General features: G+C 35.1%; 1 protein-coding gene across 27 annotated transcripts in view; it reads right to left on the bottom strand.

Moving 5' to 3' along the window:
* Window positions 1–20,142, bottom strand: part of Snap91 (synaptosome associated protein 91) — a 114,961-nt gene that overhangs the window by 20,928 nt on the left and 73,891 nt on the right. For 8 of the 27 annotated variants that reach the window (XM_076859951.2, XM_076859955.2, XM_076859962.2 and 5 more), the window contains 10 exons: window positions 18,556–18,665; window positions 16,907–17,019; window positions 13,400–13,414; window positions 13,089–13,256; window positions 7,326–7,433; window positions 6,408–6,689; window positions 6,091–6,168; window positions 5,851–5,922; window positions 5,247–5,330; window positions 3,913–3,996 (listed from right to left, as the gene is read on the bottom strand). In XM_076859951.2, the coding sequence (XP_076716066.2) occupies window positions 3,913–3,996; window positions 5,247–5,330; window positions 5,851–5,922; window positions 6,091–6,168; window positions 6,408–6,689; window positions 7,326–7,433; window positions 13,089–13,256; window positions 13,400–13,414; window positions 16,907–17,019; window positions 18,556–18,665 (1,114 nt within the window). The remainder of the gene's footprint in view (window positions 1–3,912; window positions 3,997–5,246; window positions 5,331–5,850; window positions 5,923–6,090; window positions 6,169–6,407; window positions 6,690–7,325; window positions 7,434–13,088; window positions 13,257–13,399; window positions 13,415–16,906; window positions 17,020–18,555; window positions 18,666–20,142) is intronic. The other 19 variants (XM_076859959.2, XM_076859961.2, XM_076859963.2 and 16 more) reach the window with 13 other exon arrangements.

Genomic DNA, 20,142 nt, shown 5'->3' with positions numbered 1-20,142 from the left:
AAGAAAGATGCTCTATAGACTGGAATTGGAAATAGGATAATAATAAATGGGCTTCTAGATGTCCCATAGTCATATCTGAACTGTCCTTCGATAACTGAATAGCCAACTACCTTCAGGGCCTCAACCATCTGCAGATATGGTGTGTTTAATCACAGATGATTAGGCTTACAAATGTAACTTTCCAAAGGGAAAGAACATAGGCAATTAATGAAGTACTATTAATACAGATACATTGAACCTGAGCATCATAATATACCTAAACATCACATCATCTTGGTCAGGAGAGTGAAAATTTAAAACTACTGGTAAATAAAAACACTTCTACAATACTATCCTGAAACCTAACATTTGCTCCATTAATGTAAAGATGATATTGTTTCATGTATTGTCAGTGATGCAATCAGTTATTAATACATTCCACTAATGGGTCTGAAATAGTATTTTCTAGGAGCAATCGTCTCAGAGCCTTTTGTCTGATGCTTTCAGATTGGTTACTACTCCTACACAGGATGACTGAACTAGTAGGTCCTCCGCACACCTTCCCTTAGTAGAAGTTGTTAGTTTTTAATTCCACATGAAACATTTTGGTGTTTTAAACTCACTTCAAGGAATTCTGTGGCTCTGCTAAAATGTGGTTAAGAGAAGAAATACAAAACTACTAAGGGCCTCATTAAGTTGGCTCACATTGTTCCCTGTCTTTGGAATTAAAGATAGGACAGGGCACTTTCCTATCCTAACACAGATTTATGGTGCAGTTACCTTGGACTTGTGTCTATGGTTGTCCTCCTTGATGGTGACCTCAGAGGCATATTATTCAAACACATCTAATTTTTCTTCATTCTATTTTTACCTTTGTTATCCAGAATCTCTATATCTTTCAAACATTGATATTTTCAGTTTGTGCATCTTGAGCAAAAAAGGTAGTTTAATTTTTTCTTTTCTTTTTTTTATTTCTTTTTTTTGGGGTACCAGGAATTGAACTCAGGGCACTTGACCATTGAGCCACATCTCCAGTCCTAATTTGTATTATTTAAAGACAGGGTCTCATTGAGTTGCTTAGTGCCTCACTTTTGCTGAGGCTGGCTTTGAACTCATGATCCTTCTGCCTCAGCCTCCCTAGCTGCTGGTATCATAGGATGCAGCACTGCACCTGGCATGAATAATATCTTTATCCTACAAATAATTGGAATGGCTTGGAGAGAATATCTAAAATCTTTTTAACACTTAATTTTATATATATTATTAATATATAATATATATATTATAATAATAAACTAATATATATATATAATATATATATATATTAGTTTTTCCCTTACTGTTTTTACATGTAAACATATTTTTTCAAAAAACTCTAATCTTAATCAGGCTGAGATGAAAGTGCTCAGCCCAATAACCAATCCCATGATGGTGTATATGTATTATTTTCTTTTATATTCTTCACAAATCAGGCTCATTGCTAACAACTAATAATACAAGACTGGAGAAATCTTCACAAAATATATCTCTCCTCTTACTCTTTGTCTCTCTGGTTCAAATGAAGATTTAAATCTGGTCACATTTGTAGGCTTGTTATCTATGATTAGGCTCATTTGCTTTTTAATGTTCTTCTTTATTTGCAGACTCTGGGCTTGGATGATTCTTCCCTACAAAAACACATACATAAGTACAAAGAAAGTGCTAAATTTCACTGTAAACTGCCACAATGCAGAGCTCCAAATATTTGTTCTACTGATGCCATTAAGCAAAAATGTGTAATGTGAAAACACAGAAATAGCTATCATCAGCTAGACTATGAAAATGAACATGACTGTGTTCTGTATATTAGCAGGGCTTACTGGGGAGGAGATTAGGGAAGTTCACAGGATAGAATCATACTGATAATTTTTTTTTTTTGGTAAGAATATAACTTCCTGAGGCTTTGGTAGTGAAACAAGTATGAGCAATGTTTTTCAATAAGCAAAGCAGAGGACAGTATGAGAAACTGGCCCTTAGAATTAAACCTTACCAAAATAAGAAGTAATTTAAAATTTCTTACATCAGGATATAAGGTGAAGGAGGAGCTGCCTGTGCCAAGTAAATCAGATGTTCCTATATGTATAAATTAAATTGTTTTGAAATAAATAAATTAAATTGTTTTGAAAGCAAATTAGACATTAACACCCACATATACCTATTTTCATTAAATATTAATTGATTTAAATAGAAAAAAAAAAACAGAAACAAGAAAGGTGATACAACACACAACTTTTCCCACCATTGAAAGAGTCATAAGATGCAGAGGAAGAAATGGAAGTGCCCAGTAAATGAGACCTATGTATATGGTATTGTAGCTTTCATCACTGATTTTCTCTTCTCTAACCCATTTTACTATGATTTCAGAATGGACAGGTCAGTTGAACAGGCTTACATTAGGTGAAGTGATCTAACCTGCAATTCTTTGCATACTTCTCCCAGGGCCTCAGGCACCTGCTGTTTCACTTGGTATTGGTGACAAAACCTTGTCTACTTGTTCCAGACATGCTTTAGATCCTGATCTCATCCCCTAGGATTAAACCTCTTGACTCTGTCACCAATCTCTGACTTTGAGTTGGATAGGAAAATACCATCTGGCTGTCACTGGAATGAGAGGACTTAGCAAATAAGAGTGTCATGTTTGATTAAGGGATCTGGAGAAAATGAGAAAGATGAAAAAGAAATGTTGCTGCCCCTAGGACAGACTGAAGAAACCACACGGAATTACTGAGGGAAGGAAAGGTTAACAGCTGTGCTGTGGCTACCTCCTCCCACTTCTTGAGGAAAGACCTGACAAGCCATATTTCCTGTAGCTCTGAAGGTTGAGGAGGGTCCCTTAGGATTTGCTGCTACACTGCCGCTACAGTCTAAGAACAAACTTTCCAAGTCTATTACACTTGGTGTCAGGACTGTTCATATACTACTTATCATTTACAGGCCACAACTACACTTAAAACCAGGAACTTACCCTATATAGGACCACATTACCCTATATAGGGCCATGGTATTTAAGCTGAGAGATTTTAGATGTGGTGGCTTCCCTGGGTGGATGTGACTCACAACACACGTCAACTCCTTGTCAACCTTAGAACCAAAATGCATCCTTTGTTGGGAGGGACTAGGCTGGAACATGGGAAGCTACATGTGAGGGTCTGAGGCCTCTGTGGTACTACTGCTATGCTGCTGTTGTGTGCACAAGTAAAATTAGACAATGTAAGCCAACAGCATTTTGCAAGTTCATTCGTAATCTGAACCTAAATTTACTACTGGGGTCTTAACGAATAATTTTCCAGGTCTGACTATCAGTAACTGATACTTGAATTTTACTGTCTTTGAATTATTCTTTTATTCTATCTATACTATCCCAGCAATAAGTAATTATTTTAGGCAAATCATGTTAATCTGTGCCACACTATAGTCCTGCTGAGCTGGGATCACCCAAATGATATATGTAGCAACTGCTTCACTTTAGTGGTAGAAATCTATATAACAGTTTCTTCTAGAGTGATTCACACATTCTAAAACCAAATCTCAAACATCAAGGTATATTTCCCCACCAATGCCTTCAAAAACCATATAGGCATAGGCATCATAAGATAAAATTGCTACACAAGCATATTTCTGTTTTAGTAAACAAAAAGAAATGTGCTGACTGAAAGTAAGGCAGATTATGAGCACCCTAGGAGCCACAAGGTGACTTGTGTACAACTGTGATTTAAGACTAGTTTCATTAAATCCTGGGAAGTAATCAACCTCTCTTATATAATAGCTTGTTTTTCAATTTCATATCTTGAAGAGTAAAGAAAGAAATGCACCCTGCAATTCATGTAATATGTTACATATAAAATATATTCGTATTTCTATAAAATATTATTTTATTTTAATTTTATTAATTACCAGCTAGTAGATCTGCCGATGCTGATGAACTAGAAGCAGCCTGAGGTGCAGGTTGGGGTTCAGAAGCACTACTTCCAAATGCATCTATCCATTATCCATTGTGCAGCAAAAAAGTAAGAGAGTGTAAACAGTAAGTACAGTGAGTAAGAATAATTTTATGTCATGCAGAGACATGCATAGATACAATATTCTGTATGGTGACTGAGTGAATTGAATTATCCTCTGAAAAGCTTATTCTCTCAAAAGAGTTCTAGAATATTATATTTAGGAATTAACACCTCCTTGTAAGATTAAGAGGTTTTTGTTTTTTGTTATTTGTTTTAGAAATCTTTTGGACTAAATACTGTCACTTATGAAGACAGGATTGAGATTTTAAAATTGTTACATAAAGGTAAAACAATTTTCCCATTAACTTTAATAAACTTAATTCATGCAGCTGCAACAGTAGCAACTCCACTTGCACCTAAATATCAAGTTTCAGTATTCGGGCACTTTAGGACCTAAGTTTTGAGATGCAGAATATAAGAAATTGTGACATCTCTGAACCCTCATGTACTCATCATGGCATATCCTTGATGCCTCAATGTGCAGTAGATGTTCAATGTGGGCATAACTTGCAAAAGATGGTATTTTAGCCCAGAGCCATCTACATTATGGATCTTCACAAAGTCACTTCAAACTCTTTTCCTGTAAAATAACTACTAACAGAAGACTTTAGATTTATTATCCAAATAAGTAGTTTAACAATTAATTCAATATATCTTCCTGTTTTAAGGTATATAAAGGAAGAAGAGAATATAGTTAAGTCAGGGAAACATTTTCCAATTCTTTGGAAGAATTTTAAAACATTAAAATCAATGTAAATAAACCATATGACACAGTGTATAACATCAAATATGTACACATTCAATTTTGGCTGGCTTGTTTTCAATTCTCAATTATCTGGTTTATGTTTATACCACTTTTAAGAACTTAGGAATGTTGATTTAGCCAACAGATCAGAATCATCAAGGAAGAACAGTATGAGAAAATTACAACCAGGTGATTATATATTAGGATGAACAAAAAGTTGAAAAAAATGAAGACTTCAAATGAAAAACTATCTGGTTTTGTTAGGTCATGCACTGAGAATGATGATCTGATGAGGATGAAGGAGATGGTGGCAAAGAAATAAAAAAGACCTTAAAAAAACTAAGTTTACATTTAAGAGACAGAAGTGACTTTACTTCAAAAGAAAAAAAAAAGATGAAATATAATGAAACAGAAGATCTAGAAACTACTCTGGAAAAAAATAAAAGAGACTCCTTAAGTGTCAAAGGAGGAGAGATACGCACCCCCAAAAAGGTCTATCACGCCTGAAGACTCCACCTTTGCTGGAGAGGCAGTGGTTGCAGGAGATGGCGCTGCAAACGCATCCACTGCAGTGAAGCAGACACGAAGTGCATGTCATTCAAAGGACAATGAAACCAGGAGCCTTGACAAATGGCACCTTGAGATTTCATGGTTAACTCCAGGCAGAAGATTGTGTACAGTCTTAGCAATTAAGAAAAGCAAGTAGAGAAGTATTGGGACTGAACTAGAACATGACAGATTCCATGTTTTCATTATGTCAAAACGGATTCTGCTATTATGTATAACTAAAAAGAAACAATAATAAAAAAGAAAATCAAATAGATTTAAAAATACATATGTTCCCAAACAAAATAAAATTTAACTCCTTGAAGTCAGAGAATTAATGTGAAATTTTCTTTTTTTTTTTAACCAGTCTTGGATATATTACCCTCATCAGTTGGTGATGGTTCAAAGAATTAGACCTTTTTCATAAGTGGATTCTGAGATTAAGAGAACATAAGACTGTTCTCAAGTTGTTGCATGGGCCTCTCCAGGTATAACCCCTATGAGACAGCTCAGAAGGCAGGGCCCTGGCAAAGCACTCACCGGATAAGAGGTCAGCGGTGAGAGTACTCTCAGGCGCAGGAGAGGCCCCTTGTGGTGGAGAGGAGAAAGCATCTTCCAAAAGTGAAACAAACCAAAACCAAGCAGAAGTAAGTAGCAGAAAGCTGAAATCAAAGTCACAAATCTAACAAATGCATTATCACAGGTGAGTACAAAGGTTATTCATGAAAACATCTAAGAAAACTAAATTAAAAGAAAAACAAAGGGTTGCTTTGGTTTTACCTGTACCAAACAGGTCTATGCTAGGAGCAGCATCTGGCTTAGGCGCTGCAGCAACTTCAGGAGCAGACTCAAACAGATCTAAGGCCAAGAACACACATGCCTTTACTCAATTTGAAAACCAAGCCTGAAACAGCACCACTCCCCGGTTCTGAATGAGCAGTTGGCAGAATTCTGAATTAAGTAGCACATGGTTTCTAAAGAACCATTCAGTGACAGGGTATTCATGCAGGAAGGCTTGGATACGCAGTACATCTCAAGGACCAGAATTCAATCCATCAGATGGAAAGAGTTCAACAACAACAAGAACAAAAAATTACCACCAAAGATATCTAGAGCAGGAGGAGCGGTGGTGGAGGCTGCGGCGGCAGAGGTGGTGGAGGTGGTGGTGGTGGCGGCGGCGGCGGCGGCGGCGGCGGCAGCAGTAGTGGCAGCAGTGGCAGCTGCAGCGGCGGGAGCAGGAGAAGGGGCGGTTGCGGGAACTGGAGGGGCTGTGCTAGCTGTAGGGGTAACTACAGGAACGCTGGTCTCAGGTGGCTTCATTGCAAAGAGGTCCAGCTCGGGTGCCGCCTCTGCACTACCTTCAGACGGGGCAAAGGGGTCTTTTGGAAAGCAAAGTGGAGACATACAGAGCATCAGCAAGGAAAGAGACAAGAGACAGTGGTGTAAGTACGGGTAAGAGACAGCTTACACACATTTACACACTAGCTAGGCCTCAGGCTGCTTGGATTTAACTACTATCCTATTAGCAGGGGTCAGTGACTAGAATGTTTTTCTAAAGAAAAAAAATTAAATACAGTATAGGTATCACAAATTAAGAATCTGAAACACTGTAAAGTACTGTGAGATTAGCCTATAGTCTAGGATCCGTGGTCGTTATCCTTCAAACGCTTCCTTAATCTCATCAGTTGGGTAGCTTTGAAAGTTCATTAAAACATGCCGATAGAGTTGAACTCAATGTTACAAGAGTACAATGTGGCATTAGAAGAAAAGAACAAACATTAAGAGAGCATACTTGCACTGACAAAAATTGTCAATTGTGAGGAATTGTCAATTTTGATAAGTATGCACTTCATTGTCTTAATGTTTTATGTGCTGTCATTATTTATTCAGTTATGATGAATGATAGTTTACTCTCAGAAGAAAATAAAATTAGAAAAACATATGGCCACATCTAACTACATGGGTTTCACATAAGGACAGAAAAGTAACAGACGGGCTCGTGACTGTAAACCCACCATTTCCTGAGCATGCATCAAGTGCTGCCGCTACGGGGGTTGGGGTAGCTGGTGCGGCGGCCCCTTCGGATGCTGCAGGGGCCTCCCCAGGAGAAGCTGCAAAGGCATCTTGGGCGCGGTTTTTAAAACAACAGAAATTAAAGGAATAAAAGAGAAGAAAATATAGTAAAAGAACCAAGTTAAATTGTGAAGAAGGCTCCCTTATACAACATGAATTTTTAAAAATGCATTTTTATGGCCCATGCACTTTTGGCAATCATAAAACGATTATTCTTTGTGCACCTTCATGTTAGTTAACATGCAAATGGAGGAGTATCGATACTGCTGAGGCCTATAAGGATCCAACCAGATTCTCATTGTATAAGGGCTCTGAGAAGCATGTTTTATGTATCATTAGAAATTAATGGATGTGAAAATTAAAATACAAAAATAATTTTATCATGTAATTTAAGCCATTAAACTTTCATGTCCAGGTGATACTTATTCACTGTGTTACTGTAATGTCTTTTTTTAATGCAAATAATATTAAATAGATGATGGCAATGTAAACAATCTAATTTTAAAATTTTTTATGGTCTAGTACAGACAAAATTATTCTGTCAACATGAAAGGTTTACTAACTATTCATAAATGTTAAGTCTTTACTATCCATGAAAATTAGCATCAAATACTTATTTTAAAGGAATAAAGATAAACAAATTAGGTCATGATGCTATAATGTCTTCATTTCTACTTAAATTTGTTGTTTTAAAATATTATTGTATTTTCCCAGTCTTTTGGAAAATGATTTATTTTTGACAGATTAAAATTAGATGATGAGTACATTTTTATTTATTGAAGGAAGTTCACTAACATCTAGGCAGGACCGGTTTAAAAATACCTACTTAATAAATGGCTGGTATATGCATTCCCAATGCACTTCTGCCAGCACACCATGTTAATTATGGTAAAGTACCCTTGGGTTCCATCCCCAGTACAAAGGAAAAAAAAAGAAAAAAAGGAAAGAATTTGTTAAATATGGTTGGGAAATGCCACACAGTATATTCCTTATCCCCCTCCTCAGAGATTTATTTGGGATATTAGGATCTAGGAAGTCCTACAGTCAAAATACTTGCTTCTCAGTTGAACTCCATATGCCCCAAATTGGGCTAGGTACAACACACATTTAATTAACACACCAAGGCCTAGTGTTTTGTGGAATATGAAAGCACTAAATTTTGAGACTCATTTCAAAAGGCCTTTATAAAAACACAAGTAACATATAGAGTAATTTGATCTGATTGCTTCTCTCAGCTATACTGAGGGAATATATGTCATGTCTGGAGGCCCAATAAATAATTTGGGGGAATGAAAACTACATGGAGGGGCAGGCAAAACTACATCCCCAGATACCAGAAGACTTCGAGCACCATGAAACCCTAAGAGAAGAGCAGAAAAACACAAAAAAATGTGTAAAAGGAGGTTGAGAGGACCATACATTTTCTGCTTTGTCAGGTCTGTTTTTCTTTTCATCCCTATATGACATGGAATGGAGGCCAATAATAGTGGGAAGAGTAGAAACAAACAGTAGTCATATTTTCAACATTATTAAATTTAAATCTTGCAACTATCTTGTAACACAGCTTCTAGTACTTTCATTCTGTGGATAAGAGAACCAAGGCTTAAAGATTTTAAGTGTTCTCACCATAGGAAATGATTAATGAGCTAATATATATGTTAATTGGCTTGATTTAGCCATTTCACAATATATATGTATTTCAAAACATCATGTTGTACATGACTACATATATATATATATATATATATATATATATATATATATATGTATATGTATGTATTTTTTGTCACTTAAAAGAAAATCAAAATTTTAAAAAGTTGCATAACTTGACCAAGGTCATACAGCCAGCAAATGGCAGAGTTTGGATTTGGCCTGTAGCTGTCTGGTAGAGTGTGTGTGTTTCCCCACTGTACTGCACTGTTATGTACCATGAGGCCTTCTATTAAATGATTCCTTCCTTCTAAGATGATACATGTATTCATGTCAGGGGTCAAGGAGATATTCATGGGCTCTCTAGGTTATCACTTAGGTTTAAGTAGGTGAAATCTGTATTTATACCCTTAGGAGAAGGTTCCTCTGCCACATGTCACCAACACATCTCCTTCCAATGCTGCTCTTGTTAAGACTAAACATTAAGAACTTAACTCATCTCCTTCTGTCAAAGCTTTTTTTAAAGGTAAAAGCCCCAGGAGCTCCAGTCCCCAGCTGTCTGAGTCTGCTCAGTCCAGGAGAAGGAGGTATGAATGAGTCTCCAGATGCCACCACCATCACTGTTGAAGTGTTGTCACAAAAAGGATGCTGAGCGAGAACTGCCCCACAGGGTCCAGTCAGCCCCCAGAATTGTGGGAGAAAATAAAATTTTCATGTTGTTAAAAAAAAAGACAAGAAAAGTGTCTTTTAATACCTAGCTCCCCCCACCCCCCATTATCAGTGGCAGCATTATCTTTCCAGTTTTGCAAACCAAGCTTTTTCCAATCCAGTTATATTTCCCCTGTTAGCCATTCACAGTTCATTTCTACATTCTGCCAGTTTTTCAACTAGTCTTATTTCCTGGAAATGCATGCTCCTGCTCCTCCATACTTATGGACTCAGGCCAGACCCTCACCAGCAAACTGAGCTGACTGCTGCAACCTACTGTTTCTTTCTTTTCTTTTCTTTTTTTCCTTCTAGCACTCCCAAAAGAATTTTCCCCTAATACTTTTAATCACATGACTACCTTTCTCAAAACTTCCAGTACCTACTGATTCTCCTAGTCAGAACTGATCTCCAGTTTACTACAACCACAAATGCCATTTATCACTCCTATACTTAGCACAAAGACAACCATTGTCATCAATGGCCCAGAAGTCACCGTTCTGGTTCCCTTTACCCCAGATAATAAAACTCTCACAGGAAATCTAGTTGTAAGTGCTTATGTACTTACTTAAGTACTTAAGTACTGGTTTTAAGGAAGGTCTATTAACTTACTTCTCTAATTAACACGTAGAAATGGAGTCAGGCTTGTGAGCTAAGTTCTTTGGTTTCTAGGAGCTTTGTTTTATGCACACAGACCTGTCCTCATGAAGGATTGTTCACAAATTGACAAAAGTTCATTAAAAGGGTCCCCTTGTGGGTATGTTGAGGAATTAATACCAACCGAGCATTCTAGTGCTTAGAAAACCCCAGGTTACTATAAACCAATGTGCTATGTTAGTGAATTTTGAATAAATGAAAAACAGGATGTTTTTAAATATTTTGTCTTTCATTTTTATCAATATCTATACATTTTACTGAATTGTTAAGCATATTGTTGCCTTATAATTTTGTTCTGCATGACCACAAAAAAGCAGATTCTATTTCTTAAAAGTTCACCTTAAAAAAATAAAGCATTTAGTAAATGTATCTGAAAAGACATTTTTTAATGGCTTAAATGAACTACCTACATTGATAGGACTAAAATACTATGTGGATATCACTTTGAATATTTCTTTAAAAACAACAGATATTTTCTATTTTCCAAATTTATAATTCATATATAATACTAAAAGACAGAAAAACTTAAATGTTTTTGGATTTCATAATCATGAAACTAAACAGTGATTTTTCTAAAATTGAAAGCCATTAAGCTTATTTTCATAGAAATCTACTTACTTGTCATAAACATTACTTGCAACCTGAAGAAGATACATTTTAAAGTTGAATACACAAAATATAACTGGTGACCTTATTAGAGTTTTCCCACTCATCCAGTTTAGAGAGACAATATATTAAAATGGTCACACAATATGCTCAAAGAGATTAAAGTTTATGTTTCTATTTAAAGTAAAATTTCTAAATGACTTCTTATAAACCAACTAAGCACATGCAAGATAACAGGAAAGACCATTGAAAACCACAAAACAGTGACATATATAGACTCCTGGAGACAGAGGATAGAGCTTTGACAGCTGTCAGAGGCCAGGAGACACTTCACAGAACTATGCAGATCAATAGAATGATTATGATGAGATTTGCAGATGAACTCATCTTTGCTCATTTTCCAGCCAGATGGATAGGAAGAATACTAATCACAAGGGCAGTCCTGTTCTTTGGCATTAAGTTTTGTGACTGAAATACTAGTCCTTGAAACTTGTATTTAAAGGTAAAAAAGAATGTCATATGAAAAAAAAATTCAAACATAAAGATTTTCCTATTTGATAAATAAAATCAAAGTAGTGACAAATGACAAGGACAAACCACATAACCACCCAAAGACTATTTCAGAGAAATATCTTAGGTTTTATTATTTGAGAAGGCTATGAGAGACACAAGACAGAGTTGACTGATTTCTCAGAGGTAATCAAACTCCTTACAGGTGGACTACAAACCAAAAATTTAAATAGCAAAAACTGTAAAAAGATTTCAGCATAAAATCATTATCTATCCTGTCTACATTTTCCATTTTCCTTCTTGTTTTTCTATTAATACAAACCTATGGGAAACCACCCAACCCAACACCAATAAAGGGGGCGGGGAGAGGGAGGTAAGAAGTTGATTTTATATATTTAAGCTAAAACTTAAAACTTAAAATTTTCATAATAAAACATTGAAGGGTGTGTAACCCTCTCTCCTCTGCTTTTTGAAAAACAGGTTTCTCCTTGTAGGCATGGCAGCATGGTGAAGGGGAACAAAATCTCACTTGTGAGCCAGTGACTGCAATGCCGTGACAAGCAGCTAAGCACTACTTATCCTGGGCAACCTCAGAGACTGGGGCAGGGCTGCAGATGAGTGGTATGTGACAGTGCGTAAGTGTGTCTTCCCAGGGGAGGGCACTGATCCCACCAGGGCCGGCCAAGTCCCTCCTGCCCTATCATTTGTTCCCTCTAAATTCCTTACTACATTCTCAAAATGCTCTGGTAAAGATATTATATGGTAATGAAGAAATACAAAACTATAATGACTATAACACTACTCAATATTTGTATCTGATATGTGCACTTCTCTAGGTTTGGACACCAGCTCCACTCAAATGGAAATATATAAATAAACTCCTTCAGATGGTTCATCAGGTCCAGGAATATTACACTGGCAGAGTCTAGGGTATTTTACATTTGCTTGGAAAGCACATTTCTAGACAATCATTTCAAAGACGGACCTAAACCTGTTTTCAATCAGCATGTCAAGTACTGCTTCAGATGTTGCCTCAAAGTTCCAAAGTCCAAGATGATCCTTTTTTTTTTTTTTTTTTAACTTGGACAGAACAAGCTGAAAGTTGCAAAAATTAGGCATACCCCTAAACTTTCTTGGGAGAACTCCAAATCTGAGCTATTCTTACATGTTTTTTATCCTAAATATTAAGAAATAACTTAAGAGTATTTACCTCCCATATTCTTGAAATAGTCTCTGGGCTAGTTCTAATCTGGCCCCAAAGTCAAATGTGAATATGACAGAGAAGTCTGTCTCATTCATATGTAAGTACTGTAGGGCAGGAGTATGTATGGGATCAGAGTTCTGGCAGGAACTTAAATCCTAAACTGAGATCAAACGGGCTTAAGCTATTGCACCCTCAGCTACAAAAGGGGACAAAGTTGATGGATTTAGCAAAGATAATTACATATGAACAAACACTGGAAAAGTACCTATGCACTCTGCCATGCTGTTATATAATGTAAAAAGATGCCTTAACTGGCAGGTAATTTGAGCCATCCCGAAAGGAAAATTAAAGAGTAGAGATGTGACTGACTAACCTCCAAAGAGATCCACGTCAGCAGTGACAGCCGTCACAGTGGTGGTAGTTGAGGCAGAAGCTGAAGCAGTTGCAATTTCAGCAGTTGTGGTGGGAGGGGTAGGTTCTGGTGCAAACGGGTCTGAAATCTGTGCTTCAGAGGGAACAGAGGAAAGTGCAGCCAAAGAATCTGCATTTCACCAGAGAAGGAGAGCAAATGGAAGCAAAGGGAAGTAAAGAACAAATAAACCAGATTCCAAAAAGTCAAAAGAAGACAGTTACTAAGACACAGAAGTCTGTCCAAAAAAAGTTTGAAAATAAAGCTCTACTCACCCTCTCCCAAAAGGTCTATTGATGTCCAACGTGCGGCAGCATATGAAGAAATAAGAGCTCAAGCTGAAACATTCGACCATACCAATACCCAAGCCGGGAGAGGCACAGAATAAAGATATGTTGGCTTTATGGACCTTCCCAGACCATTTGTGATTAAAGCATACATGCATTATCTGTTATTACCATGGAACTTTTAAGCTGGAAAAGACCTTAGGGATCCTTTAGAGGAACTTCCAGTTTTATAGATGGGAAAATGGAGGGCAAGGGTGGTCAAGAGACTTCACCTCAAATCTGGTCTAAACAAATTACCTGAGTTAAGGCAACTTTTTACATTATATAACAGCATGGCAGAGTGCATAGGTACTATTCCAGTGTTTGTTCATATGAAAAACTCATTGTACTTCCTACCAGATATATCATTTCATCTGCTTTGGCTGATTTCACTGTACTACAAACATCAATTCTGAAGAAAAGATAACTGAACTTGGTCAACCTTCTTCATTTGATGTATAATTTAGGCCTGGAATGCCAGAGAATAAGTTTGAGCTTTAACAATAGCTGTAGGTTAGATAACAGAATATACCAGTATCAAAGAAGTAAAAGGAAGCTTAGGTGCTAGGAAAAAGAAACTATAACCTAAAATATTTTCTTTTTCATAAGTTTCATACTATCTGATGTTTTTCAATGTGATATATAATTTTGACACTTAAAAACAACTAAATGACAATATGTATGAAGAATTGAGAGGCACTATGAGGCATTAAAGCTTTTCAGACTTTCTGAGGTCAGCCTGCTGCCAGGAGGTTCAGACTCTCTTAGTGTCCAACAGTGGAATTACAGTTAGCATCCTAAATAAACAACCTAAGAGGGCTTATTCTTAATTATATAACTTCAGGTTAAGCATTTGAATGTCCTGGGGTATTCTCACATATACTCCATTGTGTGATATATCTCAGGGCTTATATTTAAATTTATGAATGCCATTGGGAATTTATTTTAATCATGAAGAGATTTTATTGAAATTCATTAGGAAGCTATTTTCAGGGCCTTAAAAACAATGTGAGAACTCAGTAAAACAAAATTTCTAGAAGATATCTAAAACACTGAGAACATAAATTTGACATTGAAAATAATCACATTTGTTTAACACTACAAAAAATACACTACCCTACACACAGCTGTTACAATTTAGCATCATCTTCAATCACTAGGAATTTGTAGCTTAAATACAAAGAGATGGTAACTATCATTTCTCCCTTTCACATTATAGTTGTTTACTTCAATTTTTTAAGGATTATAAATTGTGTTATTTTGCTTAGAAATTAGAGAATTTATTTATTAGTATTTCACCCTAAACTTTTCTCTTGCTATGAAATGCTGCAATTATGGAGTTTTGTGGTGATAAAAATGCTGTCTAGTCATGAAAAGCTGACCATTCCGCCCAGTGTGGTGACCCAAACTGGTAATTCCAGTGAGTCAAGGGTTTCTCAAGTTTGAGGTCAGCTTTTACAACTTCGTGAGACCCTGAAGCAACTTAGTGAAACTTGTTTCAAAATACAAATTAAAAAGGACTGGGAATGCAGCTCACTGGTAAAGCCCTGCCTCAGTCAAAAAAAAAAAAAAAAAAAAAAAAAAAGAAGAAGAAGAAGAAGAAGAAGAAGAAGAAGAAGGACCATCCTGCCCTGAGTCCCTAAACCAAGACTTCTAGAAGCCAGCTATAGTGCCTTTGTACTGATAATTAAAAGTGCTCCCTCTAGTGGGAAAGGTTAGAAAAAGAAAAGCACCTCTTCCTTTAATCACTAAACATTTAGTAAGTTCTAAATTTGGAAAGCATGAAGACATTTTTATTTAAATGACTGAATGAGTTAAAAAGTAATTCATCTACATATGACTGAAAAAAACTTTTTGTATAATAACAAGTTTACAATTTTATAATTAAAACTAAATTTTAAATTGTAAAATTTTATTGAAGTCATTTATATGAATTTTATGGCTGAGAAAATTTGATTTAGGTGTATTTGATTCGAAACATTCTTAAATACAAAAATATAATACATTGTGTAAAACATTACTGTAATGAAAAGATATTGTTAGCAAATTGAAACTATTTAAAAGAAATCTCAAAATGAAAAAGGACACACAAGAATAATACCCTCATAAATATTTTCAGCAACATTTTCGTTTTTCAGCTGAAATTTATAATATATTTAAATGAAGTTTCAAGAACAATCTAAAGAAATTGAAAGCTTCAGACTTAGGAGTTGAACATTTCAATACAGAAGAAGGTTTGAACATTTAAAATGTAAATAAACCGACATTTAAAATGTTCGCGTTTGTATTTAGCAATTTTATTTCTGAAGTAGTTAACTTTCTGTCATTTTTGTTATCCAAAAACTTGGAATTAAGATCAAGAGATTGCAGAATGTACTTCTGATGTTATGCTGACATACTATATTATAAGCTCACCCCAAAATTATTGATGTAACTTCATTTGACATTGCTATTTACTATTAAATAAAGACTATGATTCTGAAAGGATCTATTAAGTTACAAATCTTGTCTGCTAATGATGCAAATTATTCCTGTCTGGGATCAAGATCATGATTTTTGTTGCTAACAAGGTACTAACAAGTTTTACCATCTTATTAGAACATTCTTTTTTTTTTTTTTTTTTAAGTGTCTATGAACACACAGTTCCTCAAAACACTCTTTGAATCAGCTGTATCATCTAATTGATTTCCTTTTACTGAGTTTCTATGACTTTTACTTGTGCTGCTTCTATAGTTGTGCCATGTTTTGAAAATTTTTATTATGATAGTTTGATGTAATAGAGCATGATATTAAAAAATAACTCCTTGCAGCTTTGAGAATCATGTAGCAATTACCTTAACTTTATATGAGTATAAAATACCTTTAATAAATATTTATAAAAGGTAGATTTTTCTGAGATCCATGAATCAAACAGGAAATAACTGCTTAGATATGATTATTCTTGATCAGAGTAGTGTGGAATTTTTTCTGACACAAACAAGAATTCTGTAATAGATTTCAATTTTATGAAGTCAAGTACAATGTGAATAAAACCAGTTCAGGCCTAACGCCATCCAAGAACAACACCAGATCAAGCCAAATTAGAAATGCTGCCTTGAGTAAGATAAATTCATGGGAATATTCAATTCCTTTAAAGCACTAATCTCTAGAGAATAATTTCTAAAAATAATCAGAATCTTAGAATTACAAAGAAAAAATACTTCCTTTGTTACAATTTTTAAAATATAAGCATGTATGTAAAATAAAAGTATTTAACTACTTGAACATTTAAACTGTATTATATTTTCTCTGTCTCTTTCTCAATTTATACTTCAATCAGTAGATATCATTCTTAGCATTTTCTCTCCAAGCTTCTAACATTGTTTTGGATGACTGGAAGGTAAATATAACAATTTACTTGAATAAAAACAACCCTGGAATGCCAGTAGAACATCAGGCCTGTTCCATTCCACTCACCTCCCCATGCAGTGGCTCCTCCAGCAGGTGGCGGTGCTGGGGCGGCAGCTGCTGCTGCTCCTGCAGAGAAGTCTGGTTGGAGGTCCAGCAGATCACTGGATGGTTTAGAAGCACTGAAAGAAAAATAAAACTTTAAAATCAGATGCTGAAATTTCATAATGTCAAGCTGTCCCTAAAGACTTTTGAGAAGATATAAAAGTTCTGCCACAGTAGCACAAAAGAAGACATGGTGCAATACAGAAATAAATTGACATGTGTTTATTCCAGTAACACTTTATTTACAACAGTAGTGAGCTGGATTTGATCCATGGGTAGTATTCTATATGGCAATAAAAATCATAACCTGAAGATTATTTTTCCTCTACTTCTAAAATTTTTTTAGATAGGAAAAAATTCATGTCTTGTAAAAAATTTATAAACCAAGGAATACTAAAGTCAATAATTAATTGTGAATGTACCTTTTTCCTAAACTAGATTATAATATATGAAGTTTTTCTCAAAACAGTAGTTCTATTATTATCTTGTTTACATATTAGTTTTCCAAACAATATGCTTTTGAAGAATGGATTATGCTATTTTCAAAAACTGTTTTAAGACCTCTGAAAACATTGCTTAGTTTTGATGTTCATTTCATAAATAAAAGTGGACTAAGTAGCAGAAAAGGAAAATATATTTATTATTAAGAGTTTAGTCAGGGGTTGGAGGTATGGTTCAGTGCTGGCGCATTTGCCTAGCATGTGTGAGGCTCTGGTTTCCCTTCCCTGTACCACCAAAAAAAAAAAAAAAAAAAAGCTTAAGAGTCTTATCAGAGATTTCATAAGAAGCAATTTATCTTAATGCAGTAGCAGAAAGGACTTGGTTTTACCAAGCTTGCTTGCTATTATAAAAAACAGGACCAAGCAAGGAAAGCATATAGTTAACATGGGTATGATCCCTGAATTTACGGCTCAGTTAAAAATTCAAGTACCTACTATAATAGGAGACAAGAATCCTCTCAAGGTCTCAAAGCAAAAGAACAAAGACTTGAGCCAAAATTTTTATTTGAAAAAGCCCCAACAAGTTGGTGATTCTTTTGATAGCTCTGAGATTTCACAGAATGCACAATCAGACCAACCTTTCTCACTACTGCTGACACACAGGTGACACGAAAGCTGATTAGAAATACCCTGAAAGCTTTTCCCTATTGCCTGAGTTTGGATTCCTTGTGTGCCCCACCTAACTGGCCTACAACTCCAAGTTTGTTGTTGCTGTTATTTTTAAAGCATTTTGAAACATCTTTTAAATTTTCCACAAGAAGAAACTAATTTTAGTAGACATTTTCCAGGTCAGCCAATATCAGAAGAACCTACAGGTATGTGCATCATTCTTCCTCTTCCTTTCCCAAATGTGTAAGCAACAAGGTAATCTGTATAGCTTAGATATTTCTAACCATCAAAGAGGTACAAGCCTAAGTACCTGCAAGAGTGTGAGAGAATTTATTTTGATCATGAAGAGACTTTATTGATATGTTGTGTGTCAAAAACAATCTCAGATATCACATTACCAGGAAGTGATTGCATTTGGTGAAATCGTGGGTACCATACATGAAAAGAAAACAAAAACCTGATTAAAATATTAACAATCAATTCACAGCATACTCATTAACTGACCTGACTGGGACAGCCGCAGATGCAGTTGCGAATAAATCAACTGGTGGAGATGTGTCAATAGTTTTAGCTGGTGTAGAATTAGGAGACGTCACGGTTGTGGCTGGCGAAGACTGAAATTGAAGATGCACAACACACCCTAGTCAAATATGAATCCACAGGACACAGAGCAAAAGGAGTTTTGCTTTGCATATCTATGACATTCCCAGCAATTTTTGGGTAATTCCTCATAGGAGGAAAAAAAACTCAAGAAAATTTGAAATCAAGAATTGTAATAACCAATTGTAATAATCATTCCTGTATAAAACATGCCTTAAATTTTAAAAGTTAAATAAAATATACTTAAAATTTTGATAAAATATTTGGACAAACACTGCAATGACTTCTCTTCATGTATTTAAAATCAAAGCTAAATATACTGGAATATAAAATTATTGGGAAGAATCTTACTGGCTGCCAAATATTTTGAAAATTATCAGTTATAATAGTTGCTATAAAACCAAGATAATCCTTCTTCCTTCTCACACTAAGTAGACTTCATGCAAAGTCCTTTTACTTTAATATCCAGGCATTCAACCTAAGTAATTCTCAGTTGTTGGGAAACAATTCACAAGCAAGATTCAAGTCACTGACTGCTTGAGGACATCCTAAAACTTAAATGAAATAAGTAAAAATAAAAAGAAAAAGAAAATCGAAAACTTGTTTTCCTGAACTATTTTTTTTAAAGAAGAGGAGTTAATAATCAACTAACATATTAAGAAATTAAAATTTGTGTGTAGTAGCCATCATAATTCTATTTTACCCAGTGTATTTTATTTTCCATGTATTCATAAGAGAAAGTTTAATGGAACATTTCAAAACAACCTGCTGATACTAATTCTATAAGTGGAAATGAGATATGAGAGCAAATAAAATACACAATGGCCAAGAGCAAGCAAAGGCTATCAGTTATTGCCATAAATGAATGTTAGATTTCAATAAACAAAATTTAGAGGAAATTTTAAAAATAATAATTTAAGAAAAGGACTGAATGAGATGAGGAATTTATAATAAACTCAAAATTGTAGTTTATTATAAATACTACTACAAATACTTAAATAGTATTCATCTAATATCTATTCATCCTAGAATATAACTAATCAAGAAGTCAGCATTCAATAGATATAAAACTACCAAGCATTCAGCAATCAAGAGAGATAACACATGAGAGGTATAAATATTATTTTTTAGAAAAATTCAACCCAAACCTCTTTCTTCAACAAAAGTACTAATCTTCCAAATGGAAGACAAAAGGTCATCAACAGAATGGGAAAAGCTAACAAAAACTGATTATATGTTATCCATTGTGGACAACAGCAATGCCTCTAAAATACTTTTATTTTAGGAACTATTTGTAAATGAGCTCAGAAAAAAGTGAATGTTTATGACAACACTGGGACTTTAATGACAGAAAATAAATCTTTCCAACATTAATGCAGAAATGAAGGCCTACAAATGCTCCTTAAGATGCCCTGTAATAATAATCTCAGTGGAGACATGAGAGCAAGGGAAAATAAACATATTATGAAAAGAAAATGTCAGGTAATTTTA

This window comes from Callospermophilus lateralis, chromosome 6 (genome assembly GCF_048772815.1).
Source record: "Callospermophilus lateralis isolate mCalLat2 chromosome 6, mCalLat2.hap1, whole genome shotgun sequence".
NCBI classification, from domain to species: Eukaryota; Metazoa; Chordata; class Mammalia; order Rodentia; family Sciuridae; genus Callospermophilus; species Callospermophilus lateralis.
Note: the sequence above shows the minus strand (reverse complement) of the source record. Positions and strands in the feature narration are given on the sequence as shown.